The 26,659-nt window shown below is 48.7% G+C and overlaps 1 protein-coding gene across 2 annotated transcripts; it reads left to right on the forward strand.

Annotated features, from left to right (window-relative positions):
* Window positions 1-13,118: 13,118 nt before the first annotated feature.
* NRIP3 (nuclear receptor interacting protein 3) lies at window positions 13,119-26,130 on the forward strand. 2 transcript variants are annotated; one of them, XM_066320773.1, is made up of 7 exons: window positions 13,119-13,312; window positions 19,529-19,708; window positions 20,335-20,417; window positions 22,936-23,075; window positions 23,457-23,509; window positions 23,612-23,709; window positions 25,307-26,130. In XM_066320773.1, exons 1-7 carry the CDS (start codon window positions 13,139-13,141, stop codon window positions 25,326-25,328), a joined length of 750 nt encoding a protein of 249 aa, XP_066176870.1. In that variant the 5' UTR covers window positions 13,119-13,138; the 3' UTR covers window positions 25,329-26,130. The 2 variants fall into 2 exon arrangements, with proteins under 2 accessions (XP_066176870.1, XP_066176871.1); XM_066320774.1 differs by lacking the exon at window positions 25,307-26,130 and adding an exon at window positions 25,018-25,072.
* The last annotated feature ends 529 nt before the right edge of the window (window positions 26,131-26,659 follow it).

Below are 26,659 nucleotides of genomic sequence, written 5' to 3' on the forward strand. Positions count from 1 at the left end.
CTTTTGGCCATGCCAAGGGGTGCAGTAGGCAGCAGCTCCCTCCCTGTGCCATCTTAGAACAGTGCCCACATTTCACAGGGTGGCCAGGACAAATGCTCCCTTTCCCAGGGTGTGGAGTCAGACCTGCTGGGTGTCATTGCATTGGCATGTGGCATTTAACTGCTGTGTGTGAATAATACCACACCAGCAGCGTGACAGGAAACCCTCTCCAAGAGCTGGGCTCTGAGTCTCCTCCCTGCACTGTAGGGAGTGAATGGGTGCCCCTGACTCAGCCTTGCTGTGCCACGGTGCCTGCGGGGCAAGGACACACCTCGGCCGTGGTGTGATGGGGACGGACAATGGCTTTGGCCACAGCTGGGGAGCAGATCCTCTCAGGATGGGGCTGTGGGGTGCTGTGCCCTTCTTGGTGCTGGGGAGGACTTTGCCATGGGCTGGCCAGAGGTAGGGAATGGTTTGTGCTGCTGCCAGGAGAGAGAGCTGTGGGCTCCAGCAGTGCTGGGGGATGGCTGTGGCAGGGCAGTGAGCGCCACCCTGGGAACAGGGCTGCCAGGACTGCTGCAAGAGGAGTGAGGCACAGCGAGGACTGGCAGAGCAGAGGGGAAGGAGCACGGTCCTTGTGTGTTCCGGTGGTTCATCCTGAGCAGGACCCTGCTCCCTCTGTGGGGAGAGGGGACAGGGTTATCTGGCAGCGGTGTGGCTGGGGAGGGGAAGGGCTGAGGAATGCCAAAACAGGAGGAAGGGAGGTGAGAGGCTTTTCTGCATCCGCGGTGAAGTGTGCAGTTGTGGACAGAGCCCAGGAAGGTATTTCCAGACAGTTTCCCTCTGGCTGCACTGCCCCTAGTCCCACGCTACTGGAGGCTTCCCATGCTGGATGCAGTGTGCCAGGAGCCCCAGTGAGGCACCAGCCGCCTCTGTGTGGCAGTGGAGCTCTCTGGAGTGGCCCAGGTGCTGCAGTCCTGCTCTGCTGGTGGAGCACTGTGGGGAGAGGGCCATGGTGTGCCAGCCTCTGGGCCAAGCCCAGTGCAGGGGCTTTGCTGTGGGCTGTGTGCTCGGTGCCAAGGGAGAACAGGTCAGCTCTTGCTGTGCTCCCTGCCAGGGAGACTGCAGATCTGAACAGCTCTGTGTCCCGGTGCTGAGGGACACACATGTCACTGCTTGGTTTCAACCAGGCTTCAAGGAAGCCAAAGCTGAGAAGCATCCACATGTCTCTAGTGGGTGAGGTTGGGCTGTGTTGCTCTGTGCACGAGTTGCTGATGTGCACTCCGGGTTTGTCACACTGCAGCTCCTCTCCAGTCCTGCTGTGGCAGCTCTGCACAGCTGCCTGGACCGACAGCGAGCCCAGCTTTGCTCCCCTGGCCCCATGAGCACGGGCCATTGTCATTGCTGGGAGGAGTGTGCACGGTGTGAGGCTGAGAAGAAAACCTGCCCTTTCTCAGGGAAGAATCCTCACTGTTCCACAGCCCTGTTCGTTTCCTACCTAAATAGCAAATGACTCAGAAGCACTTCTGTTACCCTTGATCTAACATTATGGATCAAAATTTCCCCTTTACTGCAGTTCCTGTGCGTGCAGTAAAAAGTGAGGAGGGAATTTTTGCCACCTTGAATGCTGGGAGAAGTGATAACTTGCAGAATGTTGTAAACACTTGGCACTGTATCTTCATAGCAATGGTAGTGGCTCTGTAGAAATTTCAGTTTCTACTCTCTGTGTGGTTGTAGGCTGATGATGTGTTTTGGCAACAAATGATTCAAAAAGTGTTTAACCTTATAAAACAAGATTTAAGTTTTGGAATAATAATTAGCGCTAACTGGATGACTCAGTGTCACCTACATGAGGTAAGCATAAGGATATTTTTGATGATTGTAAATTAATGTAAAATGTTTCAGACTTGCTCTTGGTAAGAGAAATAAACCAGTGAACTTTTAGCTGCATGAAGTTCTTGGGTAATATTTTTAGTTATCTTTCTGTGCTAAATAATAGTTTTGACAAATTTAATGGTTGTTTGACAAGGTATTGCATGTCAGATACACTTTATCCTGGGCACACCTGCTTCCCACAGCGTTGTTTCATGTAATATATTACTAGCCTGCATCTAAATGCATAAAGATACAATTCTTCACATATTTAGTGGTGGACATGATCCTGACAAGTAAAAGAGCAGAATTATCCTGGTATTAATTCTAAAAATGTCTCCTATATAATGAGCTGGAGTCAATTGGTCTGTTGTAACAAGCTGCATGAAGACAGGATAAACAACTTGAAGTAACTCCAAAGTGTTTTATGACTTTGTAGATTCATCTGATTATTTTTCCTGAAAAACAAACCAAAGCAACCCACACAAACAAAAAACCCCACCAACCCCAAACCACATTGTTTAAAATAAAAAATAATTTAAAAAAACCCCAAACCAAGGAAAACAAGGTGAAAGCCTGTGTTAAGACACAAATTCCCAGAATACTTTTAAGATTATACCACTGTGTCATTAAATTCACTGCTTAATTTCTTAGGATTAAAAAGTAGAACTAGGTCCTAGAAAATTAAAAATAAGTCAATAATTTTTAATACTGTTTTTCTGGGGATTTTTTTTTTGGTATTATGTTGAGACTGTTAGTTTTAGTCAGTCTATTACACTTTTATAAAAGTAATCCCAATGTCTTCTTAATTTATTCAATTGCCTGTTTGACCTTTAGCTTCCTTTCATCACGGTGACAAGAACTGATCTGTATTTCACTGAATGTGTCCACCAGGGTCATTTGGTGTGGTTTTGGAAGACACAACTGTGTCGTTCAGCTGTTTGCTGTGGGAAGGTGAGGCTGGTTCATGTGGCAAAGAGTAAATGACGTACAGGAATATAAAGATCCTGGAAGAGTATGGTGGCTACAGGCTGATCACAGCAGAAAAAACTGTGTTATCCAAATACTCCCCCTGATTCTGTGAGTGCTGCCAGTGCTGGATTGCAGTGATGGGCAGAGTGCTCAGATACCCCCTGGGACAGGGAATGTCGATATGAACTATCCTGGGAACTCCCAGAGCAGTGGGAGCTGAAATTCTGACTGGGAGCTTTGAGTGTTTACATAACAGCAATAATTAATAGGGGAATATGGAGAGCAAGACTTAAAGCTTATTTCAATCCAAGGAATCAGAGGAGATCTGGTGTGGGTAAGCAGGAAAGAATGACATGATAATCCTTTAGAGCAGAACGCAAGGAGTGTGGTCCACGAATATTTCTGAATTAAACAAGCTTAAATGAAAATGCTTTTTCTCTCATGCATTTAGATGACATCCTGTAAATGCAATAGATGTGGACTGAAAAACCTGTCACAACAAAAATGTAAACACTCTTCCACTCTTCATGTGGATGCTGCTCCTCTCAGTCTGTGCTTGGGGAGGCTGCTGCTGGAGGAGACAAACAAGCACCTCTTAAAGAACTTGAGCCAAACTCGGGTTTGTTTCTGGGGATCCCTGGAACAAACCCATCCCACAACACCTCTTGCTGCTGCCCATTTAATTTGAACAAATCTTTTGCTCATAGGCAGATTTTCACTCTCACTTGTGGAAGTCTGCTTTCCACAACACGTGTTCTGCTGGAAATGTAGAGAACACCTGGGAGCAGTGATGCAAACAGAGCACCTGTGGGGAAAACAGGAGCCAGAGAACTCAAGGGATGCATTGCTAAGTCACATCCCACTCAGCAGGTAAGTTCATCTAGTTCTTCTCCAAGTCAGAGCAAATTATGTATAACATTCTCATTCTGCTCTTTAAACTACTTTAAAAAATCACTTTAGGTGTTAAAAAAGAAAAGTACCCTTCTCTGTTTAAATATATGTGTGTTAGTACAGCTTTTTCTGTGATTCAGCACATTTTGAAGAGTAAGTTTTTTGAACTCCATGAAGCAAAGCCTGTTGAGTACATACTGAGAAAAAACAGGTCAGAAAAGGAGACCTTCAAGTATTTTTTCATTATTGGAGTTGTCTATAAATGCAAATTCATAAAGGAAATTCCCTCACATTGTCTAGCTGCTAAACACGATCTGATGCAACTGAAGCCCTCTTTTTTTCCACTGGGAGGTTTATTCAATAGGCAATATAGAATTCGAAATCATATGCCATGAAATCTCCTTTTTGTGACAATTCTGGGGATCAGGAAATCAAGGGATCGTAGTTTTAAGCAGAGAAAAAGCTACTTTAGAATCTGAAATATCCAGAAGTATTCACTCGAGATGCAATTTGTTGTGGAGTAGTTCTTAGTTCACATGTTGGCTGTTATGCATACTGCAAACAGCCACAAAACTCTTCTGTCCTGGACAAGTTTATGCCTGACTAGAGGAAGCCTCTGTGCCTCAGTTAAATGGAAGAGTGGCAGCTGTCACCTGTTCCAAAATGCCAGCTCACCTGGCTTCTGGAGGTGCTGCCCAGAGCAAAACCCAGCCACAGAAAGCAGCTAAGGGCAAGGGAGGTGATCATGATTTTTGTGAGGTTTAAAGTGGAAACTGAGGAAGCGTTCCAGAGGAGTGGGAGTGCAGGGTCTCTGTGTCCAGTGGATAATTCTGTATGTGACACAACCCTGCTCATGGATTTTGGGTGGCCCCAGTTTGCTGTTGCTGGTGTAAGGGGCTGTGTGGAAAAGCTGAGACCAGTTATTAAAAACAGGACGACAGAAAAGTGCTCAGGGGGCCTGTCTGGCTTACATAGCACAACTATTGTGCCCTGGCTCCCGTAGGTGCTAATTCTCTCGGCAAACTTAGGAAAATAAAACCCTGAAAAGGCTCATCCATGCTGAGAACAGCCACTTCATTCAGTGGGAGAAGGAAGCTTAGCTCTAGGAACTGAATGCTCAACACTGCAGGCATTGCTGCCTTCCCTGGGCTGTGCAGAGCACCCTGCAGCCAGTGCCTGTGGTGTGAGAGGGATGCTGGAACAAACACAGCACAAGTGCCTGGCCCAGCTCTGTGCAGGACACAAGCCCAACGTGGTCACTTGCTCTTGGAGCGGATAAAAAAGGCCACTCTACCCCAGCAGGATCTGTTTCCTCGTGCAGGACTGCTAAAGTCAAATCCAATGAAAAAGACAGTCTGGCTTAAGGATGCTCTGGAATAAATTCATGTGAGGTGCTAGAGCCTCATCCCTCCCTCAGCCACCTCTCAGGGTCTGTTCTTGCCGGGAATATCGGGAAGGGGCTCAAACAGGGGGATATTTTAGGGTTTGGGGGGCTGAGGCAGTGAGGCTGTGATGGTCTGAGGAAGATGCTGTCCCCGCTCGGGGCCGTGCCCAGGCAGCAGGGAACCATCCGCAGGGCTTCCCACGAGAGGGCAGCATGTGCCCCAGCACAGACAGAATAAACCTCAAAGGAAGCCGGAGGAAATGGGCCATGAATGTGTAAGGTCAGTTGCTGTTATTTACTCGGAGAAGAGCGAGAGGTTCTGGCACTCTGCCTGGCCCCATCACTGGTGACTCAGTTCTTTCTTACACGTGTCAATAATGGACTTCGAACATTTGTCTTTGAAGATGAAATTGTGTGTGCAGTAGTCAGCTGCTGATTTCCTACATCGTTTGGTTGCTCAGCTTGATCCCAGCTTGACTCCTGCCAGTGGCTGGGCGGATGATCCTGCAGTAAATTGTACCCAAGGTAAGGCAGAAACACCCCAGAGTGCTGTGTGCCTCATCATTCCTCTCTCCCGGGGCAGCTGCCTTCCTTTTGGGGCCCAGTGTGAGCTCCAGTGTCCTTCAGTTGCCCAGACTTGGAGGCATGTAACCAAATCACAACATGGCAAACACAACCTCTGTGTTAGGAGAGCCACATTGAAGCCCTGTTGATGATTCTGTACGTGAGCAAATATTAGCCCTGAGTATTCAGTAACATTTCTGACTAAATCTTACCCGGCAGGAGCTGCTGCAGCTCTGCATGGGCTGTGGCAGGAGGGGACAACGGGAGCTCACTTATGCTGGAGGCACTTGAGAGTCTTGACTTCATAGAATAAACACAAGGGCTCCACGGAGGTGAGAGATCCTGTGTTTGAATAACACTGTGGTGACCCTCTCTCTAATGCTGATGTAAATAATATTTTTATCTTAAATGGGTACTGTAAATATCTTGGGTTCAGATCTGGATTTATCTCCAAGTTCCAAAATAAAGGTATTTTGATGTATTCCATGAACTAAGGATTTGAGTGTTTTAAATGCCAAAAATTATATATCTTTAACTTATAGCATTCAGACCCTGAGTTCATTAAATATTAAGTCTGTTGTGAAACCAGATCAATTTCAGACTCGATGTACAAGACAAGCTACCCCCTTCTCTTCTCCTCTGAAGGAAAGGTGCAAAGCTGTCCTAGATCCAAGCTCCATAAGAAGGTGGAAATATTTGTCAAATGAAATCCTTCTATGAATACTCCTTTAACTGGTAGTGGCAGAAAGGGTTCACAGTCAGTCTTTTAAAGAGCATAGTAAGAATGTTGTTCCTAAGTGAATCCCACATTGGCATGAGTTGAAATAAGCACCTGTTCTTGGGGCTTTTGCAAAAGAGCTGGGAAATTCCAGTTTTGTTCAGCTCACTTGCTTACTGCATCACTGGAGTTTGTTATTTTTTGCCACAATCACCTGGTAAACTGGGTAAGCCACAGAGGAACCCTTCAAAAGGCAGTTCTGTTTCTGAGCTGACCTGAATTCATCCTGTTCCAGAGACAGAGCGATCTTACTTTTTTTTTTTTTTTTTTTTTTTTTTTTTTTTTTTTTTTTTTTTTGGCAAGGTTTTAAACTATGTTCTGAGATTTGTCTTCTCCAATGAGGTAAATTCCACAGAGTTTTTGAGGAGTTCCCCCTCCCTCTCCCCAAGTACTGCTATTTAGGAATCACACCACTCCAAAGCATCTGGAATGAGAAATGCCTCTGCAGCAGATTTCTACTTGGCCAGAGAGTTCTTTGGCTAGAAAGCCAGAAAAAACAGAAGGCTTTTTAAAGAGTTTGCACAACTCCTTTCAGAACTAAGAGTTCCCCCCTGTGGCAGGGAGCTTTCAGACACCTGTGCCAGCCCTAAACTTGTCACCCAACGTCAGGAAATGTAGAAGACCCTTTCTGCTGCATAAGCTGCCTGACTTTCCTGATCCTGCTCGGGCTGCCTTGGTTTGTTCTCATTCCCAACTCAAGTTTCAGCAATTGCTTCACTCCTGTCGATGTGTGCAGAGGGCAGAGCACTGAGTCTGTGGCCTCACACACTCCACAGCTTCCATCTTTTATCCTGCAGCCAGTGTGCATTTCACACTGATGAAGACATGGGGTTATGGAAAAGAAAAACTTGGATACTATCACCTTGGCTAACAGGACCCCAGTGGAAAATGATTGTGATGTATCCTTCTCCTGGTCCACCGTGGGCATCTGCTCATGGCACCGGTTGTTTCTGCGAATGATTGATTGGTTTGAGAAGAAAGTAAAAGGGAGAAAATGGCAACCAGTGTTCCATGCTTACAACAATCAAGGGGTAATTATTAAAAACTTCTTGCTGCCAAGTTTAGGTTAGGGAACTACTTTCGTGAATGCAGCTAGGCACAGATGTCATTGCGAGCACCAAGTATCCTCACTGTATCTCCACTAAATGTGGCCAGCTGCCTAATGATTAATTAGCCACACAGATGTAAAAGCAAACACAGATGTCCCAAGTATCCAAGGGAAATGTATGCCTATTGCACATGACTTTGTGTGCATACTGATATTTCATGTACTAATGAGCTACTTTTCAGCATGCTGGGAAGGAGAAATTTTGTAATTCACATTCACAAAAGCATTTAAGGAGGTTCTTAAGTGAGTTGGTGAATAGAAGTGGATTGTTGTATTGGAGTATTTAGACCAAGACTGGACTTCTTTGTATCCAGATATCACTGGCTGCTAGCATGGCTGGGCTTTGTCCCCGAGTGCTGAGCACAGCCTTTGTCCCTTAGGCAGAAGAAAGGCCAAAAATTACTAGTGGGACAAGAAAAATATGGGTGAAAACAATAGCGCATCTGTTGGAAAAAACCTGGGTTCTGTTCCTGCCCCTGCAGTGGCTGTTTCTCTGTGTCTCTAGTTAGGTGGCATTAGTCCAGTGGCTAATGACAGTGAGAGCATCCTGCAGCTCCCTGGACGTGGGGAGCCCACAATCCCTCTGTTAGGGACAGCTGGGAACTATTTCAAGTAGAAAACAGGAGCAGGCTCAGCAAGATTCTGCCTGTGGGGTGGTTGCTGTTCAGAGGGCTGGGTGCCACCTCTGGTTTTTGCAGCTTCTTGTCAAGCTCTGCTTTGTCCAGGTGCTCTGAGCCGGGTCTGGGCAGAGACACTGGATGCAGCAATTCCACAACAGCTCTAGGATGAACCAGGAAATCCAAGTCCCATTCCTTGACCCTACCTGTGATACTTTTCCCTGCAGAACCCAGCGGTGAGCCTGAGTCTCCTGTGTCTCCTGCCCTCTCCTACCCCTCAGAGCCAGCATCTCAGCCCACCAGCCCCTGCTTTTCCAGAGCTGTAGGCTCCCGGTTATTTCTTAGCAGCTCCTGCTGGACTGACACAGAACCTGATGGGAAGAAGAGCAGCGCCCTCTTCCTCCTGGCTTTCAGAGCTCACAAATCCCGAGCAGCATTCCAGCGTGTCCTGCCTTGCTCCTCCTTGCTCTCCAGATGTCAGGCTTCTGGAAAGTTAGAAAGGAGTGAGAAAACTGTGTTTGTGTAGTGTGAAGTGACTCGCCCTGGTTTAGCCTTAACAAGATCCCTCCTATATATTTAATGACCTGAATGTAAAATTTATGGCTTGGAATGGCCCAGCAGCCAAGGAAGCCTTTAGCACACAAGCTGCCTTTTGCAGGACAGGAGAAGTGAAATCCCCCGAGGTTTGGGAAGTCTGAGTGATGTAGTTATGGTTGGCACTTCGAATATATGTGTAGACTACTTCAAAACAAATATTTGAAGTTCAACTCTAACATACATCTGGGAGGGTGAGAACTAACATGTATTAATGCTCCTTTAAATTAATAATTTTGAGAATTTTACACTGAAATAATTTTGCTGTTGCACATGATAAACAGAGGTTGGTGTGGGTACATGCTGGAGAGAAACTTCACCTGCCCTCTGTGCACATCGTTTCCTCCTGGTTTGAAGAAAACCAGCCCTTCTCGTGTTTCAGCCTTTTTAAAGAAGGGAAAGGAAAGGTAAGAGCTCTTGCAAGACTTGCCATTTTAATCTCTTGTTATGACATGTGCAGCTTTTGTGTTGCTGAAACTCTCATTCACCTGTTGCCTCTGTGTATGAAGAGAACCAGACAGATAAATTCATTTCAGTCTCCCGGGGGAAGCCATGCAATGTCTGATTCCTCTCCCAGTGTCATCTCTGCCTTCGTGCTTGATGTCACCAGCTCAGGCACTGCACAGAACATGCACAGGGGAAGAGGCTGGAGTTGCACCCCGGATAAATACGGAGAGATGCCCTGGGAATTGTTGTCTCCATGAAAAGCCTGTGATGGGGCCCAGATCCCAGCCCAGGAGCTCCTTTCCTTGGTCAGCACTGGAAACACAGATGGTGAGTGTGGAGTTACTGGACAAAACGGGCAACATTTCTCAGGAATCTCAGCTTGACTCTGCTTTTGTATGTTAGAGGAATTCTCCAGCTCTATCCACAGTCTTTGTCTTGCTACAAATGGTAATTAAGTAGCTCAGTAAATCCAACATTTTTAGGAAAGACTGGTTTATAAGTCTCCAAATTATTCCAGTTATTTTCCTGCATGTGTTAGAACTGACCCTTATTAATGCACTGATGGACAGAAAGTTTATTTTAATGCATCAATATTATTGTGACTTCATTTTCTTAAGCTCTTCATGGTCTTTTATGTGGAAATGGATTCTCTAAAATTTTCTCTTTGTGCTGAGTAAATTATTCCTTTTGGACCTACTGCCTGCCTCTGTGTCTGTTAAATTATACCACTCTGTCCTTTCTTCAGAGTTTTCTGGGGCATCTCTGCATTTCTTCAGGATATGGCAACCACTAACAAATCACTTCTTTTTAGGGAAAGATGAGAAATCAAAGAAAAGGAGGGGAAGAAAAAAAAAGAAGAGCCGACCCACTTCCTGCGTTGCCTGCTGCTGCTTTCCTCTTCCCCGGGAGAGGAGACGGAACGGGGCTGTGAACCCAAGTCCGCAGCCCCTCTGCCCTCACTCTGATCAGGCTGCAGGTGTGACTGGGGACTGAGCCAGCACAAGCCGCCTGTAAATAGGGGTACAGCCATCACAGGTAAAGCAAATGGCATTTGGAAGGCAGGGCTGCTGAGGCGTGGCTGATAAGCTTATCAAGGTTGAGCATCCTCTCCTCTCCCTCCGAGGGCGCTGCCTTCCCTGTCCCCTGTCCCCAGCTGTGGTGGCAAAGGGCACTTTGGACAGGCCGGGCAAAGCACCGTGTCCCTCTGTTTGCTCTTTGCGGTGGGTTTGGGCGCCGAGGACTTTGCCGGGCCAGCAGAAAAGCTCCCGGGAAGATGCCCGGAGGAGCCAGCCCGTCCTGCAGGGCAGGGCCAGAGCCAGGCTGGAGGGGTTTTCTCCATCACAGCCCTGTGAAACCTCTTTTTGACACCGGATTTTGTACGGAGGTGCAGAGGAACATTCCGTGCTGCTCTGGAGGCAGGAAAGAGCGAGAGAAGTGGTTTTGTCCTTTGGAGCTTTTCTTGAGTAAGGGACAGTGGCTGTACACAGGCTTGACTCCGGTGAATGGATGGGAATTTTTCTGAAATGTGCTCCTATTCCCATTGTATGGGAAGGGGGAGAAATGCCACCAGCTAATCTGTTACAAACAAATGATTTAACCACTTAACCAGCTTAACCCCGGGTTTGAGCTGTCCAAACTGAGCCCCTCCTTCAGTGTGGATGCTGCATAATTTGAGATGATTCACCGCTTCTTCCCCTTTCCTCTTTCTCAGGATTAAATATCAAGAGAGGAATCAGGCTTTTATCTCATTTGTTACTCTTGAGCTTTGAGCAGATTTTCCTCGGAGCTGTTGGCATGAAGCACATTTATAACATAGAGCAGAAGTGAAATTGCAGGGCTCAGATGAAACGCTTGTGTGCTGAATGGAAACACAGGCTGCAGCCTCAGAGTGCAGTGTGAGGGGGCTTTTCATGCTCCACCTGTGCTTGCAGCTTTACTCTTCTTGAAACAAGCCAGAGCTGACTGGGCATCTGTTAATACACTGGGCAGAGTGCTGCTACTCCATGAAGCTTTTATACTAAAAATTCCTTCTTGGTTTCGGTGTCAGCCCTTTTGCTTCCTCCTTGCCTTTGGGAGAGTGTGGATGCAGTCGTATGTCTTTATTTAATCATCTGGAAAAGTGCCAAATAGCTCCCAAGGTGAAAAATAAGGTGCTTTTATCCTCCCAGCCATGGAACAATGGTCCTGTCATGTAATGAGCTGAGTCAGCATGGGGAATAAAAATTATATGCCCCTTTGGACTGTCAGCTGTGTTATCCTTCTGCAGGCTGACACATTCGCTGAGCCGGGCTGGCTCATGTGTTGTGGCCTTTATGTGAGGCTGTGAAATAATGTGCTCGGGTTTTATGGCACTCTGACTCATCATCTGATTTTTTTCCCCTCCTCTCTCCCAGGTCACATGAGAAGGGGCTGAACACACACGGTCTGTCGGTGGCTGCAGAGCTCAGATGTGTAAGACTACCCACAGAGTGTTGCTGTTCTGGAACCAGCCCTGCTCTGTGCCAGCCCCACTCCCCAGGAGCAGGAGCTGCAGGGTGTCAGTGCTGTCTTGGTGAGCAGAGAGTGAGAGCCCAGGCTCTGTTGGTGGGGGACAGCAAAGGAGAATCAGTGTCCCAGCTCTGGAAGGCAGGAAGCGTCCTAAAAGTCTGGCTTGCTTGGCATAAATCCTGGGCTAAGCTCTGCTTTTCTTGTGCTTTGCCTAGCACATCAAAGGTCTCTCTCAGTTTAAAAGGAACCAAAACCATGTGGAGTGTTTATAGATCTGTACTGTCTCTCTGAGGCAGAGCTGCCTTTTTTTCTGCACCTATTCCATGCCAGAAAATACTTGGAAAGCAGAAAGTTCAAGGAAGCACCTGCTGCCCTCACTTGCTGTTGCAGTGAAAGAAACCCAACTGTGCTATGAGTCTTGCTTGGTAAGAAAATTACCTTCTGTAACTATTGATCAGTCTTTATAATATGAAACCCTATTAAGTTTGTTAATGTGCATTAGCTCATATTGTACACTGTGATGGAAAGAGGTATAGGAATTTTACTGGAGATCTTGTTCATGCTGAAGTAAAACAAGTTAAAGGACAGCCCAGCCCCAGAAAAAAGGACTTTGCCTCTTAGAAGCCTAGAACTGCCCAAGAAGAATAAAGGATATTTCTGTACAGCCAAGGTGATGCCAGCATCCTCTAACACATCTCCCAGCTTTGTCTGGGGTCAGAGGTAACTACAGCAGGACTGACTCCAGCAACACCTGGGTCATTGGGCAAGCAGCACAAAAGCTGCAAGACTGTAGATGCTTTGCCAAGTTTTGCTCCGATGAACCATCAGTGGTTTGGGTGTTGATGATTAGTCAAATTGTGTCTTACCTGGACATTGGGTGGGTACACAAACCCTGCGTAAAACCGCATTTAAGGTGCCCCAGTTTGGCTGGGACAACTTTCGTGACAGTTTTCCTGGGCACTGGAGTGGACGGCGATATTCCAGGTTGCTGCTGGCGATGCTGTGATGAAACCAGGGGCACCCCGAGCCCGCCCCGGCCATAAAGTACCCGTGTACCAACACCCCTCAGTCTGTGCGGGGCTGCATCGCCCCAGGGCGCTGGGCAGTGTCACACTTCAGCTCCACACCCGGGGCGATCCCGCTGAGCCCGCCGGGGCTGCGGGCAGCTCTGGAAGAGCCGTGCCGGTTCTCGGGGGCTCTCCTCTGCCCCTGAGCGCTTTGAGGACAGCGGCACGCCCGCGGGCAGCCTCGCTGTGCGGACAGGCGGCCGGGAGGATGGGTTATCCCCCGGGAGCAGGCTGGGGTGCCGCGGTGTGCCCGGCCCCTCGGGCACAGGTACCTCCCCACGTCACCGGGCTCCGGCTATAAAGCGGCGGAGCGTCCGCGCATCGCCGCTGCCCGAGACGCGCATCTCCGAGCGGACAGAGCCACCGGCGGGCGGAGAGATGTTTTATTCGGGCATCCTGACGGAGCCGAGCAGGAAAGAAGTGGAGATAAGGGAAGCGGCGTCTCTCCGCCAGCAGAGGAGGATGAAGCAGGCGGTTCAGTTTATTCACAAGGATTCTGCGGATCTCCTCCCTCTGGACGGGCTGAAGAAGCTGGGCACTTCGAAAGATACTGTAAGGCTCGGTGGGGTTTGTTGGAAGGAAGCTGAAGAAGCTGGTAGGGCAGTGTCTATTCCTTTCTTCACGCTGTTTTTCTGTTAGGAGAACTTGGTTGCGTGTGGAAACTGATTGTAAAAAATGGGACTTCTGTATGTAAAAGGAAGGGAGTGGAAATATAATGGTAGTTATAATCACAGTTGTTTTCTTTTAGTAAGTACTCCTAGATATCTGACAGTCAGAATTAATAACATCTATTTTTAAGTATTTATTTATTTATTTATTTATTTATTTACTTTTGCATGAAAATGGCATTCTGTTTGCAGTAAAAAATTCCTCTCTGGGTCAGAGTAAGTTAAAATGGCTTCATACAATGCATATGTACACACATGTTGGCATGTGATCTACATAGACACACAACACACAATCATAAAGATTCAGTATAGTCACTGGTATTTCAGAATATAAAACTGTCAAGATCATGCTTCAATAAAGGCTAATGCATATATGGGGTTTTTTTAACCAAAGAGACATAATTTTAGGTTAAAAATATTTATGTATACAGCGATCTATGTGATCCTGTACTTGGTATTATTCACCATGTCTGGGGGCTGGAGAGCATCTCTAAATGCTGAACAAATGTTTCAGCTTTCTCTGCTGAGAAAGGATACTTCAATGTAACATCAAAAGTTCTGACATGAGGAGAGAAATTTAGAAAACACAGCTACCAGGGAAAGCTTTAGGTTTTTTGCCCCAGCGTTGAAAAGGTCTTGCACCTCATAAAACAATATTTGTTTTATTTCAGTGCTTGATATGGATTTTATTGGGAACCAAAGCCAATCTTTTTATTTTTAGTGTTTTGTTCTGTCAGAGCCCTCCTGCTCAGCTGGGTTAGGCTTGGCTGTGCCTGCCTGAGACAAGTGGAGTGAGCTGGCTGTTCTCTGCAGTGCACGTGGAGGTGATTTTTGGATATCCCAATTTAGATATCCCAATGTTTTGCAGTTGTAAGAGGTGAAGCTCCTGCCCAGAGAAAGGCTCAGAAGGAGCCTTTCCTGGTCACCACTGAATTGCAGCTCTCCAGCAGAGAGTTGAAATGCTTTTCAGGGAGGGATGGCATCATTATTATTATTATTATTATTATTATTATTATTATCATCAGAGTCTAAATGGTATTCTGTGGCTCTGTGACCCCCAGTGAGCGGGACTGAATCCCTGATGTGGGTTCTGCTCTGCCCAGATGAGAATCAACAGGTAGCAGGAGCCAGGGGCACTGAGCACTGAAGTCCTTTGCCCTGCACAGAGAGGACCAGGTTTTGCTCCTTGACACCTCCTTGGACACAGAAATGTCACTCGAGGTGTCCTCCCTGCTCCTGTGCCACAGCTGCAGCATCACCCTGCTGCACCCACAGCCCCAGCAAGGAGGCTCTGCATGGGGGCCTCTCCAGGGATGTGCCAAAGCTCTGGGGAGGGCCACAGCTCCCAATCCCCTCCAAAACTGGATCAAAGGTGTAATGTGGCAGAGGTGAGATGCCCATCTGGCTACTATGGCTGGGGTGAAAACCCAGCTGGTGTGGGCCACCCCACTGCAAAATTCTGCTTGTTCCCATGCCACAGTAAGGGGTGATGACACAGTGGGCACGTGTGGCCAGGGCTCCCTTGGCCACAGCCTCCTGCCCCATGGGGTGTGCAGGGGGTCCCCAAAGTGACAGCGCTGGCACATGCTCAGGCTCGTTCCCACAGCCCCAGAGACGATCCCGTGAATTTCGGAGGTGTGTCCGTGGGTGGTGTAGCAGTGAAGCAATGCTCACACAGCCAGGGTGGCAAAGGGCATTGCTGGGAGAGGACACACTGTGTGACCCCACTGCTGCGGCTGCCTGGATGTCACAAGCGTTGTCCCCAGGAGGATTGGGAGATTGTGCATCTCTGAGACTGGAGACCCTCCAAAATGTGGAGGTGGCGTGACCCCAGATTGAGATGCCCAGAGGGATGGAGCTGCACGATCAGGAGGCCCAGAGCACCAGAGGTCTTGGCCCGAGGCGTTTGCATGTCTTCCTTGTGAATAATGGTGGATTTCCTGACAAAGCAGCACGTTTCTGCGCCTGCAGCTGCGGTGACGCGTGTGGAGGGGCTTCTGACGTGCCCGGCGTTATTAACGCAGGGTTTCCCGCCGGGGTTCTCCGGCAGCCTTGGCAGCAGCAGAGACGAGGGAACAGCTCCTCAGGGATGGCGACAGGTGGTGAGAACAGATCCTGTCTGTCACTGTGGCAGCTGGCAGCCAGCTTTCCAGTTTTGGGGAGAAATCCCCGTGCTTTCGGCCGTGGTGTGAAGGGGTGCTGTGCGCAGCGAAGCAGCAGCAGGTCAGCAGGGTGGGTGTGCTGGCATCCCCTGCTCTGTGTGCCATTACTCAGCTCCTGAAGCAGCTCTCCCGGTGGTGCTGTGCACAGACAGCTTTGATAAATACTTGTTGTAACCATCCGTTTCAATGCTCTCGTCGTTTCCAGCGAATTACTCTGGCTCAGACCGAACTCCAGCTCCTCTCTCCCTTTATGTGCTCCACCTTGTCCAGTAGGAGACCAAGCTATAGCAAAGCATACACTGGATTTGGCAAATGTCAGGCTGCATGTAGAGAACAGAAATGGCTTTGTTTTGATGCCTCTTCTCTCTATTAGCCTCTTTCCTGAAGCCCAAAGAACTGGCATGAGATAGTCTTGAGCTGGGGTGTCAGCTTCCCGTCAGGGTAACCACGGCTCCCTTCCCAACCTGGACAGGGCTGGCTCTTGCAGCTCCTCCTGGTGCTCTGACACTTGGCCCTTGCCCCCAGAGCCACCAGTTCGGAGCAGCTCTGTCTGGAGCAGTCCCGCATCATTTGACAACGTGGGAAACAGAGTTATAAATAGTAACAGAAGCGGCAACTGCAACAAAAGCATTTCCCGTTTCCATCATGCCCTCAGGCCTCCCCTGGGTGCCCTGCGGCCCCAGGTTCCCATGGCTGGTGCAGCCGTGGATGGTGCACAGTTCCTGCTGTGAACGCCCCGAGCCTGGTGTGTCCTGTGTGAAATGCAAGAAGCTCTGATGCTGTGTGCACTGCCTTGCCCCGAGAGCTGGCTGCTGCCTGGGCACATGGCGGGGCAGGGGACAGCTCTGCCCCACCTCACCGCCCTAAGACACGGGCTGGCTGCACAGGATGCTGCTAGAACACGTCAATTTGGATGAAGGATGGGAACAAGAAAGAGAAATTGATTATTTTTTGGGATTAGCTCTGTCGATGCATTGAAACCCCTTTTTTCCCCCCTACTGTCTAGGTACAGAAGAGAGGGCAAGCCTCCTGAGATGGGTTTGTGGAGGAGAGGAGCTGGTGTCTTCCCTGACCTTCATTTCCTCCTGAGTGAAACTGTTGATGGGTCTTGTTATCCCAGATCTAGAAGCCAAACAGAGGGAAACCTGCCAGAGGAATGAATAGTGCAAGCTGCAGCAATGCACTTGCTTATAAATCAGAGAGGAATAAAGCTGGGCAGAATTATTCCTACTTTTGACAGTGGTAAATCAGGTCAGCAATAGTTGGTGTCTCCACTCACTCCTTTAGGTTTTCACTGTGATGTTTTAAGGGGATCATAGGTTTTTGCAGATCTTGGGGTTGGAAATGGACATATCTTATGAAAAAAAATCCTGATTTGTAGTTATATAGTGCTGATTGATACAAGGAAAACTTATTCTTTCACTGTCACAATGAAATGTAACAGTCTGTATTTTTATAAAACTTTCAAGAGTTTTTTGCAATGCAAAGGACTATTGTACCAAGTAATCTGTGTTCCCCCAAACACTGCCAGGCCCACACTGGAGGGAGAACACAGCTACCTTCCCCACTGCTGTCAGGAGGCGGTTTTCCTCTTGTCCCCCCCTCCCAGACACGTTCTGCTTGCAGTTTGCCAGCAAAAATATGCATTTGCAAATGTCCCCTGGCACATAATCCATTTACCCAGTACGTATCCATCACTTGAGTCATCTCCGTGACTAACATCCCTCACTCTGTTGCACACAAGAGTCAAGGGAAATCCAAGTTAAAGCAAACTAATTAATAGCCTGAGACAGGATGGTGCTGCAGGGAGCTTTTCCAGCCCCCTCTTGTCAGATAATTTCTGTATTGGAGCACAACACAAGGAATATTTGTTTCCCCCAGAGGCAGGATTTGCTGTGGTTTTCAGAAGGGCAAGTGTCAACAAAAGACAGTCCCATTTGTGCTGGTAACTTGTGTCTGCTGAGTGATCGATTTTTTTCCTTTTGGTGATGGATCCCATACAAGATTCCTAAAAACCAGGGCTTGAGAAAACCCATGTAGGCTACTGATTAACAATCCAGGGAGGAACTTGTAGTTAAAAAAAATATTAGGTTGGATTCGATGGTAGAAGACAGTTAAAATAGCAATGAGGAGTGTGTTGGAGATTGAGAACAGGCAGATCAGAAGAGTGTCCTGGATGATTCCATTCAGAAATATCTCTTGCCTGAGTGGGGCTGGGCACAAGGAGGTGATGTGACAGGCTGTCTTCTCGCCAGCTGGGTGAACTTCATCCATTTACTTCTACACTCCCCCATCCCTTCTTTTGTTGTTTTAAAATGATGTGAAGAATTTGTGTTCTGGCTGCGTTCCTGAGCTGCAGTCAAACATAAAGGGTGAAAAGGACATTCCATCCACTGTCAGAAAGCCCTGGCTTTGCATTTTTTCTGGAGAGGAGCACCAGAGGTGATCACAGTGCTGACTGTGCACCCACAGCTCCTGCCTCACACAAGGGAGCCCACGCTTCCAAAGTGATCTGCTTGTCCCTCTACACGAGGCACAGTACCAGTGCAGCCAGTTTGCTTGCCTTTCATCCAGTCAAGTAACACTGGTTTCTGCTGTTTGGCCTCACTGGGAAGGCAGCACAATGTCAGATCCGATTCCTCCCCGTCAGGAGTTACTGCTTACACACAGGATGTGCTCTGTAGAGGGTTGGTCAGACGCAGCACCTGCAGCCCAAAGCGGCCATGGGATTTTATTCCAAGTAGCAGAGATCAGAGCAGTGGAAAGGGGGGATGGAAGGAACTGACCTGTCCCAGTGACCACTGGTGCTGGCTGCAGCTGCCCCATCCCGTCGGTCAGGTCCAGCTCCGCTGCCCGCATTGTGCCCACAGTGGGATCTGAAGCGCCAGCGTGGCTGCAGTTATTTTAGGATGATGCCAGGTTGCATCAGACTTCTGTAAGTGGTGTTATTTAACATGCTGTGCACAAGGGTGGGCCCTGGCCAACTTGGGGAGCCATGGCCCGAGGTTTTCAAAGTTCTCCTGACTCTGATATTCCCTCGGGATGAGGAGGTCTGCTGGTTCAGATGTCTCTGCGGACACACAGCCGCGTTTAACCCGAATGCAAAAATTCAGGAATAAGCCAGTAAAAATGTCTCACCATGGAAAAATTAAAATCAGAAGGAAAGGCATTAATGGGGGTGGCAGATTAGCTGGGCAGAGAAATGAGCAGATAATCAGGCAGAGTCATTTCACCTCCAGCAGAGTGTGTGCATCCATCTGCGATGAACATTAAACATAAAAAGGCTTTTGGGAAAGAGGTTGGAGGAGGTCTTGAGAGGCAACGTGCTTCTCCCAGAGCAAATGGAAATGACAGAGAAAGAGAGAAGTGTTGGGAATTCTGGGAGAATACCTACCTGCCTCAGTCCAGGAAGGATTGGTCTCATTTAGCCACCCTTAGCAGATAAATAAAAGTATAGGGGAAAGAGGCACAGAGGGAACTTTTTGATATTTTTCATACTTAGCTGGTGAATGTCATTGGAAAGGTGATTTGTTACATCCTAACTTTTCACATCACTACAGAATTCCCTTCATCAAGAGATGAAGGCAGTTATGGGTGAAACACCAGCTTGAAAAGGCTGGACTTGTTTCGATTCCTACAGGCAATCAAACCTTGAATTTGAGTTTGGTGAAAGAAAGGCATCCCTCTGAGATCTCAAGGGTTAATAGTTTGAAAACAAAGTTCTTTTTGCAAAACAAAGTTCTTTTTAGTCAAAGACAGTTAAGCCAGAACTAGCTAGGCAGAATACCTGTAGTCTGAGAGCTGGGGATGGTGAGACTTTAGGGCCTCCCTGCTGTTTGAGCAGCACTGGCCCATGGCACCACAGGCAGTCTGGTGACACAGGCCACTGTGTGGCCTTCCTCTGACTTCACCCTGCTCTTCTGTGTTCTGTCTTAAAGCAACCACACAACATCCTGCAGAAGCGCCTGATGGAGACAAATTTATCCAAGTTCCGAGGCAGCCGAGGCAGCTGGGCTCCGAAGGGTGATCTCTCCTCACAGACCAACAAGCTGAACCAAACCAAACAGGACAGCTCAGGGAAAACAGAAGATGAAGAGCTCATAGTGGTGAGCTGCCAGGTAAGAGTCCCTCCACAGCCTTCTGTAGGGTTTTTTTTTTTTGCTGCAGATTTTATTTCCAGCAGTCTCAGGCTGTGCTCTCATTCTCCGTGTTTCCCAGTCAGGTTTGTGCTCCCATGGGACTGTCCCAGCTGTGGGGATACACTCCCTCTGCAGCTCCAGGCTGCTGTGGCAGAGATGCCCATATGGGAATCACAGAGAAAACTGGTCTTCTAGTTTTGGGTATCTTCCCTTATACATCAGGGTGGAGGGGATGGCTAAGCTGGGGCAGCATGCTGGAGTGAAATTATCCATGGCAAATCCCTGTGCTCACAGCCTGTTTCTTTTCCTCAAGTGCCATCTCTATTTCCTTTGTCCAAGGTTAATTTCACATTTCTCTTCTTTAGCCCCACACTCATTTGTATTTCCCACTCCCCACAGTATTCCCTCCTGCCTGGGGCTGCCCCATCTGCTCTCTGCAGGTGCAAATGAGCCAGAAAGAGCTCAGGACCCTCCATGCACCTGAGCGTGCAGGGGAGCAGGGATGAGCTGGCATGAGGAGAGTTCATGGGCAGCAGAGCTCCTGGACACTCTGGTCCTCATCCTGCATCCCACACATTGTTTCCCATCTCTTCTTGCTCTTGCAGTGTGCAGGGAAGGAGCTGAAGGCTGTGGTGGACACCGGCTCGCAGCACAACCTCATGTCTTCTGCCTGCCTGGACAGGCTAGGGTAAATATCCAGCTGGATTTCTGTTCTGCAGGAGCATGGCACCTGGCAGCACAGGCAGTGTCCTGGGGCTTTGCTCATGTCACTGATGGTCGTTCTAGAAGGGAGTGCTTTGAGACTGGCCAAGCCCAGACCCTGCTGTTACAACCAAATCCTGTCCCAATTTAAAGGGCAGGGAGATGGAATAGAAAACCACTGATGCCACCCTATTCACCTCTGAGGGAATCCTTCGGAGGGTTGGATGCATTTGTATTATTGTACTGCCCGCCTGTCCCTAAGTGCCCCATGGAACAGCTGAACCTTCCCCAGCCTTCTGTGTCCCCAGGGCAGGCGTGGGGCTGCAGCCCAGCTCTGCAGGCTCCGTGACAGGGCAGGGAGCAGGCTGCTGGACACGTCCCCAGACAGTGGCTGAGGCACTGCTGGCCCAGCACACAGTGTAAAGAAGCTGTGTGCATGCATGTTCTCAGAACGGGGTGTCTGATGCTGCTCCCAGTTACAGATTTCTCCTGATTAAAGGAAAAGGAAATGTATTTATGGATTCTTAGAGAGGTGACTGACAGCCATTTGCAGCAAAACTCTCTTTCATCTCTGAGGAGCAGGAATAGGCATCAGCTCACAGGATATCAGGAAGTTTTTGGCACTTTATTCCCATGGAGTCATTGCTTTTTGCAGCTAACTTGCAGTAATTATGAAAAAAAAAAAAAAGAAAATTGCACCTGCTCACTGAGCACTACTGCACAGCCCCGAATGAATGGTGCCTGTTCCCATCCTAATATTAACTACTTCTTTGCATAATTAGTTCTGAGTGACAGGAAGGTGGCTGTGCTTACTACAACCATGTCACAGTCTGTGGAGCAGCTCAGCCAAGCTCAGGACGGCCACACGATGGCATTTGGAGGGATTTCATGCTCTGGGACAGTTCCTCTGCTCCCTGTGTTTCTTCTGTGCGCCCAGTGCCGTTCTTGCAGCACTGGTCTGCTGCAGCAGCCCTGTCCTTCAAAGAGCACTGAAAAAAGAGGTCAGAGCCTGTTTCTGCTGCCCAGATCTCAGGGGATTCAGTGCCTTAAAGCAGCACTTGTGTGTCTGATGCTTAGGCTCAATTCCTCCCTTCTTTTTCAAAAAAATTCCTGTGTCTTGTCACGATGCCAGTCACTCTCTCCCCCTCACACTGAGGAAAGCAGCAGAGTAGGCTCACGGGTTGGCAGCATGAGAAATCCCCTGTGGAGCTGTAGGAGGTGCAGGAGGTGGCCAAGGAACTCATAAAATTCTGATCGATGTGTTCTTACTGATTTTTAAGGTCAGACTCCAAGAAAGCAGAAGAGGAGTTCCAGCTCCTTTCCCCTGCTACCCCTCACAGTCCTTGCACCTGTGTTAAATGGTGTGGGCAATGCTCAGTCCTGGAGCCTCTGAGGGGACTGGCCCCCAGGACAGATGGACAGGCAGACACACACACACACACTTGCACTGCTGCAATGCAGCTCAGCAGAAAGGTACCTCAAATAGCTGAAAACTGATATGGCTTTTATCCGAGAGAGAGAGACATCCATTAGGTTCTTGTTCAGTTTAAAAGAGAAACTGAAGCTAAATAATTAATTATTATTGTCAGACTGGTTCAAAGGGTGTAGATAGAAGCTGTACCTCAGGCATTTCTGACATCCTTTTTTTCTTTTCTTTGGGCTGAATGTGATTGATCTGTCCCCATTTCCTCTGAACAAACGCAGCAGCAGCACCTAGCAGACTAAAACACAGATTGGGCCACCCTGGATGTGAGCCATGTTTAGCATGGAGAAGAGGACACTCAGGGGGCACCTTGTTACTCTCTACAAATGCGTGAAAGGAGGATTGAGTGAGGTAACGAGCGACAGGACCAGAGGAAATGGTCTTAGGTTCTGCCACGCGAGGTTTATTTTGGGTATCAGGAAAAATTTCTTCGCTGAAATTTTGGTGGTCAGGCCTTGGAACAAGCTGCTTAGAGAAGTGGTGTCATCACCATGCCCAGAAGTGTTTGAAATACGTGTGAGTGTGGCATCTGGGGACACAGTTTAGTGGTGACCTTGGCAGTGCTGGGTTAACAGCTGGACCTGATGCTCTCAGAGGTCTGTTCCAGCCTCAGCCTTTCTGTGATTCCACAGGGACACACTGTCAGCTCCACTCGTGGAAGCTGGAGTGAACTGACCCTTCCTTACACCCACACTGCATTAGAAGCAATTTTGTATTCCCCAGGCCTCGAGAAATGGGAAAAGATTCCTGTGGTAAAGCCCAAGATGCAGTAGAGAGCTGCGCTGGTGCAGCCCCAGGGCTGCACTGTGGGTCATGCTGTGGTCTGATGTGCCTGTGGGCTGCTGGCTGCCTGCAGAGCACCACAGAGAGCCTGCCAGGGAAACAGCTTTCCAAAAACAGCGTGGTAAATGGGCAAGCTAAGAGCTCTTCAGGTATAAGCACCTTCCAAACACTGTTTGCTCCTTGCTGGAACAGACAAGCCATGGCCATTTGACGTTAGGAGTGTTTCCAATGCCCACAGGTTAAAGGAGCATCTCAAAGCACTCCCTGCCGAAGATGAGCTGGTTTCATTGCCAAACAAGGTGAAAGCCATTGGCCAGATCGAGTGTCTGTCCCTCACAGTGGGAGCGGTCCCCGTGGAGTGCGCTGCCCTCGTCGTGGGTGAGTGTACAACCCCCTGGTCCTCCACTCTGGGCTGGGTCTACTTCCTCTTTCCCCAGCAGGACAAACAAAGCTTTAGCAAGATGTTAAAATTAAAATAGAAGAAATTCTTGTTTGGCCCCCCAGAGGGAAGGGGTTGAAGAAGCTTGGCTTTGCCATGCTGATGGAGCCACCACTGCACCTCCCTGCAGGCACATCCACCTGCCCTCCTGCCCTCCTGTGCCCTCCTGTGCCCTCCTGCTCTCCCCTGGAGTCAGTCCCTTCATAAACAGGGTTTTGTTTAGCAGAGTAACCACAAAGGAAGGACGGAGTCACTGACAAAAAGCCCAGGAGGGCATTTTGAATGTATAAATCTGAATTGTCCTGGTTTTTTTTTTTCAGAGGACAACGACCAACCCTTTTCCTTTGGGCTGCAGACACTGAAGTCTCTGAAGGTAGGAGTTTTCCAGCAGGATGCTTACTTGTGCTGATGGTGGAGCTGGGACTACTCTAATTTGTACTTTTCCCTCTTACCTAAAGACATTTATTCTCTACAGTGTGTCATAAACATGGAGAAGCACCACCTGGTCCTGGGGCAGATGGACAGGGAAGAAATCCCGTTCGTGGGCATTGACAGTGCTGAGCCAGGAGAGCAGTAAGTAGTCTGGGGAGGTGAGCAGCTTGTGCATCCCGCAGCCTGCAGGCCGTGCCCCCTGGCAGGGCCACACGGGAGCTGCCAGACCCTTTGCTGGAGGTGAGAGAGGTCAGTGGCCCCGGCAGAAATTGTTTTTATCAGCTCATCAAATTTGGAAAGGGAGTTCCTGGATTTTTCGGCAGCCTTTGTCAGCTTTTACTGCTTTTTTTTTCTAGCAAACATTGTACATCAAAGCGGGTGTCTGACAAGACATGCACAGGGGAATGCCTTAGGAAATGTACTTTTTGGAGGTCACTAAGAAGACTCCTTGAGGCCTGCTTTGACAGTGTTCCCAAACAAATCCTTGCCTGGAAAATATTTATGAAGCAAGGCTGACAAACCCACATGAATGCTTGAGAGAGAGATCCTGTCTGGAGATAATGGTGTTGCCACTGCTCCCCGCATTACCCCAGCAGCCTTCCTGCCAGCTCTTCCTGGTGTCCCAGATTTTTCCAGCCTTATCTCCCTAAAGAAAGATAAATATGTGCTGTACCTCTTCAGTGTGTGTAGCCGTGGTGGCTGGCTCTGCAGACAAGCAGGGCGACCCCCCTCCTCCCAGGCACTGCATCTCTCTTGCTGAGTGCTGTGAATAAGGGATGTATCAGTGGTTCCTGCCTCTGACTCACGAAACCGGCGAGCACCGAGTGCCTGACAGGGGGTTTGCACTTCTCTGGCTTCGCAGGCAGCGCTTGTGGTTGCTCAGCGATGAGCAACCTAAAAACCCCTTCGCTCACTGCTCAAGAAAGTGTGTCTGGTGGATGATGTAGGTCAGCATCTTCTTTAGCTGCCTGTCGCGACCAACCTCGGGGTTTTGGGATGTCCTGCAGCCTCGTGCAGCTCAAACCTGCTGTGCTGGGAACTGCTGAGCTGGGAAGGTGCAGGGGAGAAGGGGAAGGAGCAGGGGAAGGAGCAGGGGAGAAGGGGAAGGAGAAGGAGCAGGGGAGAAGGAGAAGGGGAAGGAGCAGGGGAGAAGGGGAAGGAGAAGGGGAAGGAGCAGGGGAGAAGGAGCAAGGGAAGCAGCAGGGGAGAAGAGGAAGGAGCAGGGGAGAAGGGGAAGGAGAAGGGGAAGGAGCAGGGGAGAAGGAGCAAGGGAAGCAGCAGGGGAGAAGAGGAAGGAGCAGGGGAGAAGGGGAAGGAGCAAGGGAGAAGGAGAAGGAGCACACCTCCTTCAGCTGCTTGTACCGATGGGCATCGGGGAGCGCAGGAGGGAGGTGCGGGCTGCTGCGGGCAGTCAGGATGACAGCGAAGATGCCCCTGCTCTGTGTCCAGGTCCCCTTCCTGCCGTGTGTCCCGGACAGCTGATGGCCCCGGGTGCAGCGTGTGAGGCCAGGGAGGGACAGGTCCAGCACTGTGGCAGGACCACAGGCTGGTTTCCCTGTCTCCTTTGAAACAGAGATGAGAGAAACACAGTCTTGTTCTGTCATCAGTGATAAATTATCTCTTAGTATTGCTTTCAAGGCCAAAATATGCTGCTTTTTTTTTTTTTCTTTCTTTCTTTCTTTCTTTTTTCCTTTCCCCATGAAAAACGCCTGTTCTACTAAATGTCTTTTCCTTCCAGTTTCAGCAGTTTGGAGGCATAAAGAGAAATTGAAATGCCATCCCCACACAAGAGCTCGATATCAAAGAAATCCTGTGCAGCTGTTCCAGATGAAACAGCAACACGCTGCTTTGAAAACATTTATACCAGGCTACAGCTTGAGTAGAGCTAAATGAAATCCTGTTTGTAGCCAGTAATTTAGAGATATTGTCATGTTTATCTATGGGTTTTGAGAAACAAATGTGTGCTTATTTTCTGGACTTTTCTATATAGTGTCCTCTTTATTACAAACAGTTGGGAAAACCTTATGAATTTCTTCTGATGATAAATATACTTTTTATAGTGGCCTCGTATGAGTAATTGTACTTAGCTGTGATTAGAGGCTATCAGAATGAGATTTTTATTAATGATTTTTTCCAGGGGCTAAGCATTTATATTCACTTAATTGATATTGCCACATTCAAATGGCCATTACCAGGAAGTTACTCAGAGTAAAACAACAATGTTAATACCACCAAGGAAATATAGCTCATCCTGTTAGCATAGTATTGTTGCCATGTAATTAGGGATGCAACTGCTGGCTTGATGAGAAAGAGCAATTGCAGAATTATTAATGGGTTACAGGCTTCTCTGCAGTGGTGTGGCAGAAGCACAGGAACAGGGTTTGGGAGGGCTCCCAGGGTGATCTCCCAGCGTGGGGTTGGCACCAGCACTGGGGCTCGAAACCCTCTGAGGAGGGATCCTCTGGGCAAGTCTTGGCTGCCTTCCTATGGGGGTAGTCAGGCAAATCAATCATTTTACCGGGCCAAAAAGCAACAAACAAGCACAGAAGTGTGTTGTGTGGAAAGCAGAAAGTCCTGCCTCTCCCACCAGGACCTGTGCCTATCTCTGCCCACCCGGCACACAGCCTGAAGCCCCTGCAGCACCCATGCAGGTTATTGACCCCAGCTGCACTTCAGTGCTGCTGCCAGAAATGCCATATTTTTTATACCTGTCTACAAATTGCTTGGCTTCTTAAGTATAACCCTCAGGGGAGGTGGGAGTTTTTGCCAGGACAAGCATTTCGTTTGGTGCCACTGTCCTGGAGCAGCAGGATTGCTGCTTCCCGTGCCACCCAGTATTCCCTGGGGAAGCCTGGCCTCGCACAAACGCAGCTTTTCATGTTTTCAGAACCTAATGGGAATTGAGTGCTGTCATCAGCCGAAGAGGCATCTTTAAAATTCAGAATAGTTTCCCTGTGATGTTGTGCATCTGCTGATGGCCAGTCCTGCTGCAGCTGGACCCTTCAGGGTCCAGGAACAGGAGCTGCTCTGGTAGCTCTGACTCAGCAAAGGCGCTTTGGCCCTGGCATCAGCCTCAGGCACCGATGGCATT

This window comes from Sylvia atricapilla, chromosome 6 (assembly GCF_009819655.1).
Source record: "Sylvia atricapilla isolate bSylAtr1 chromosome 6, bSylAtr1.pri, whole genome shotgun sequence".
Taxonomy (NCBI): Eukaryota; Metazoa; Chordata; class Aves; order Passeriformes; family Sylviidae; genus Sylvia; species Sylvia atricapilla.